General features: G+C 43.3%; 1 protein-coding gene across 1 annotated transcript; it reads right to left on the bottom strand.

The window, feature by feature from the left end:
* Positions 1–1,508: 1,508 nt before the first annotated feature.
* On the bottom strand, positions 1,509–4,238 carry LOC149250546 (uncharacterized). The gene is made up of 2 exons (XM_089453691.1): positions 2,895–4,238; positions 1,509–2,759 (listed from the first exon to the last, which is right to left on the bottom strand). The coding sequence occupies exons 1-2, from the start codon at positions 4,236–4,238 to the stop codon at positions 1,509–1,511; spliced, it is 2,595 nt and encodes an 864-aa protein (XP_089309817.1).
* Positions 4,239–4,499: the final 261 nt, after the last annotated feature.

Here is a 4,499-nt window from a genome sequence, read left to right as displayed (position 1 = left end):
CTATCTTCCCAGAAGTTGGCCTCTGAGCCTCCCCGGATTTCCCAGAAAGTATGTTTGTCAATAAGATCTCTGTTTTGAGAGGCTAATTCCCAAATAGTGGAGCCTCTGGGGATTTCCTGTTGCCTTAAGATATCTACCGGAGAGTTTGGCATTCTGTATTTAGTCCTCCAAATAGATTTCCATAGATCATTTCCACCCCTGAGCCATCTCCACCACAGCTTGGCTCCCAGGACCTTGTTTAGAATTTCCGGGTCTCTCAAACCCAAACCTCCTTTCTCTTTTCTTTCGGTGAGCTGGCTCCACGAGACCAGCGCCCATTTTTTCTTTTTATCAGATCCACTCCATATGAATTTCCTTATGATTTCCCTGATTTTTGCACATACCCCTGCTGGGGCAGCCATAATCGATAATGGGTAGATAGGGATAGCCTGAAGGACCGACTTGGCAAGAACAACTCTGCCAGCAATGTTCAGAACTCTGAAGGCCCAATTTGCAACCTTGTTGTTAAGTTTATCCAGAACCCCTTGCCAGTTTTTCAGCTTTTTAGAAGTGAAGTCTAGAATATTACCCAGATATTTGGTAGGTAATTCCCCCCTTTTGAATCCTAAAATTCTGATTAGATGGGACTTAACCTGTTCCATTGTGTTGAAGATGAAGATGCAGGATTTATCTTTATTGATTTCTAACCCAGAGGCCTCTGTAAACAGATCAAGGATTCTCCTTAGATGTTGGACTTCTCTTACCGTTGGTTCCCCAAACAACATAATGTCATCAACAAATTGTTGATGAGTCAGGGGCAAGTTGTTTCCCCAAATTTGCAGTCCTTTGATTCTATTTGCTGCTCTTTCTTGTTTGATGAATCGCCCTAGTCCTTCAGCGGCAAGAATAAATAAAAATGGGGACAAAGGATCTCCTTGTCGAATCCCTCTAGAGGCGTTAAAAGTTTTTGAAGGGCTTCCATTAACCAAGATAGAGAAGTGAGGAGTGGAGATCAGGTTGTGGATCCATGCAATCCATCTTTGGTGAAAACCAAATCTTTCAAGGACAGTAGCTAAATACTTCCAGTTTAGTCTATCATATGCTTTGGATAAATCTAATTTTATCATCATTCCTTTTTGTTTTTTAACTTTTAAGGAGTGGATAACCTCCTGAGTTACAACAAGACCATCAAGAATCTGCCTGCCTTCCACAAAACCCGTTTGTTCAGCCGAGATTAAATTGTCCAAAAGGGGTTTTAATCTTTTGGCAATCAGGGAAGTGATCATTTTGTAAATGACATTACAAAGTGCTATAGGTCTGAAGCCACTAGCCTCTTCTAGGTTGTCTCCCTTAGGAATAAGAGCATAAAAGGTAGAATTAAGAGCTGGCCATACCTTTTGATTTATTCTTGATTCTTCCACAAGATCCAGAATCTCTCGACCCAAGAAGTGCCAGCCTGCCTGGTAAAAGTCCACAGTGAAGCCGTCCGGCCCAGGAGCTGTCCCTTTCTTCATTGTCATCACGACTTCCTACAACTCTTCTAAGGTCACGGCCCTCATAAGCGCTTTATTTTGGTCCTCAGTGACCAGGCTGGGGATAGCAGAGCAAATCTCCTGTATGGCTCCCGTTCTATCGATTTGAGGTTCTGTTAATATCTCCCTGTGGTGATCCATCAAGACTTGTTCAATTTCGTTCTGCTCTACCACTCTTTCCCCGTTTTTGTCCTTGATCGATAGGATCCTGTTTCCCTGCCTGTGCTTGACCATAGCCTGGTGGAAGAATTTAGTGTTTCTTTCCCCCTCCCTAAGCCACTTTATCCTAGATTTTTGGCGCCATAGGATCTCCTCTTGCTTTCGTCTCTCTTCCAGTCTACCAAGGATTACCCCTTCCTTGTTGATGCTTTCCTCCGTTCTTCCTTCCAAAATTATCTTCTGTTGAAGATCTGCCATTTCCCCTTCTAGATTTTGTTTATCCTCCAGAATGTTGCCAAATTCCTCCTTGTTCCATTTTTTTATTTTGCCTTTCAGCTCTTTCAACTTTAGCTGGAACGTGTGCATTCTACATCTGCCCTGACTAGTACTTTGTTTCCACCAGTTCTCAACTTTCTTGATGAACTCCGGGTCCCTTAACCAGAAGGCTTCAAATCGGAAAGGCCTTTTCCCCTGAATCCTCTTGATGTCAACCTCTAATCGGATCGGCCAGTGGTCAGATCCCAGAGATGGAATGATCTTGGCTTCCACAAAAACATCTTTGTTCATGATGGCTTCAGAAACTAAAAATCTATCCAATCTAGATGCAATTTGGTTTTTTCCTCCCCTTCTATTGTTCCAGGTGTATGTCCCATTAATGGTCTGGATATCCACAAGCCTGAGCTCCTCTATCATCTCATTAAAACTGTCCATGAGGTGATCCCTCCTCCTAATCCCTCCTTTTTTCTCTTCCAAGGATCTAATCAAGTTGAAATCTCCACCAATAATCCAAGCAGCTTCAGGGTAAAGTTTACGGACTGATTTGAGACTGTGGATGAACTGCTCCTTTTTCCCAGGGGTAGGAGGACCATAAACCCCTGAAATAACCACCTGTTGCTTGGTTCCTACTATCCTCCCCAGCCCAGAAAGGATTCCACTCATACTGACCCAGTTATCTATGATGATTTCATTTGGGTTCCACAGAACTGCAATTCCTCCTGCAAAGCCTATTGCATCTTGCCCAATCACTTGATATGGTAATCTGCTTTTTTCTATTATTTCTTCAAGCTGCTGAACCAAAATCTTTGTTTCCTGTAAGATCAGAATACTAGGTTTCTCTTTTTTCAACTTATCCTTCATATACCTTTGTTTACCTCTACTGTTCAAACCCCTAATATTCCAACTGATAACTATCATTTAAAACTTTTTGTATGAGGGGAAGAATACCTCCGACAGAGGTATCACCTTACCTGAGTTTATCAATATTTCTCCCACCGTCTGGATCGTTTCACTCATTGTTTTCCGGCCTCTTTTTCTGCTGTTTTTGCCAGAGCTGCCCATTCCTTTATCTTCATTCCCCTGCTCACTTTCTAACATTGCTGGTTTATCCGGGGGCTCTCCTTTTTTCTCTTTGTATTTCTGGAAAACTTCCTTATACAGCTGTTTTTGTTTTTCAGGTATGAACCTGCTATCCAAATACTTCCATTCCTGGAGTAACCGTCTCATGATTTTCTCTTCTTCTGCTTCATTTTCAAGCGGGTTTTCCACTTCCATCTGAGATGCCAGTTCTGTTTCTGTTGACTTCTCCTCCGATTTTTCTCTATTGGTTTTGCTTATAGTTGTTCCTTTTCCTTTCTCCTCTCCAGCTATTTCCATTGGGGTATTTTTTGGATCCTCATCATCTTCCAGGTTTACTTCATATTCTTCATCTTCGCTCTGCAGTACCTGAAATTTGTTCTGATTTCTTGTTTGACTGGGTTGCTTTTGAGGTTGGGTCTTTGGTCCCTCTTTATTCTGTCTCCTCTTCCTGACTACCTGCTGAAATCCTCTCTCCGGATCCTCCATTCTCCCAGTGGTTCTTTGTTGATCCGCTTGACTTTTCTTGCTCTCTTCCTCTTTATTCAGTGGGCATTGCCTGTATAAGTGGCCATACTCATGACAGATTCGGCATCGGAAAGGGATGTGTTCGTAATCAATTGGCTGCTTCCAGATTTCATCATGATACTCTACCTCAACATTTTCCGGGAGGGGATCTGCCAGATTTATGTAAACACAGATTCTCGCATAAGCATTATATTTACCTCTTTTCGTAGCCTCTGCAATTTTGACAAAACTCCCAATCGTGTTGCCTATTCCCTCCAAAATTTCAGGGTCCCAGAACTCATCAGGAAGCCCAAACAATCTGACCCAGACTGGTGCATCAAGCATTTTTTCCTTTTCAGGGTTGTATCTCTCTTCCCAATATTTCATGAACAGGCCAGCATTGTTCAAGAAATATGGACCCTCCTCAAAGATCCTGTTCTTGTCCTCCAGATTGGAAAAGATTGCTGTGAAGAAACCTTGAGCTCCAAGCTTGAGATCTACCTGCCCCTTAGGTCTCCATCTCTGGTCAATCCATCTGTAGAGTTCCCGCTCAGAAGGCCAATACCCAACGAATCGACATATTAGGGCATGGTCTCTCATGTAACAGTTGTATTCCTCCAATTTGTTGTGGGGAACAACATACCTTGGCTGTTTCTGAGCCCTCGGTAGGCATTTCCCTCTCATTCTTTTCTGCCACAGGTTTCCCATTACTGGGGCATGATTTTCCCTCTCAATGTGCTGCTCACCTCCCGTGCTTGTCTCTCCTATTACCACATTTTTGAAGGAGGGGATCTCTCCCCCCCCCCCCCTTGGCTCTCCCATTTCACTCAGGGCGATATCAGATGTTTAGAATCTCTTTAGCCGTTGAGAACGTCTAAACCAACCCGTGCCTGCAATCTGGGATTCACTGTCCCAGCAGGTCTGCGTGCTCTAACCTCTGTCAATACCTGTCTGCACCTCTGTCATCGT

The sequence above is a fragment of the Pinus tabuliformis genome, chromosome 7, assembly GCF_031772625.1.
Source record: "Pinus tabuliformis cultivar Carrire ecotype Pingquan chromosome 7, CPIR1, whole genome shotgun sequence".
Taxonomy (NCBI): Eukaryota; Viridiplantae; Streptophyta; class Pinopsida; order Pinales; family Pinaceae; genus Pinus; species Pinus tabuliformis.
This window is presented reverse-complemented; position numbering and strand designations above follow the sequence as displayed.

What these genes read in the sequence shown, in the direction of transcription:
- LOC149250546 (XM_089453691.1), bottom strand. Translation starts at nt 4,238, where the DNA reads ATGGGAAACCTGTGGCAGAAAAGAATGAGAGGGAAATGCCTACCGAGG. An exon ending in AGGTGATACCTCTGTCGGAG is followed by an intron (nt 2,760 to 2,894) that starts GTATTCTTCCCC and finishes CTGATCTTACAG; the next exon opens with GAAACAAAGATTTTGGTTCA.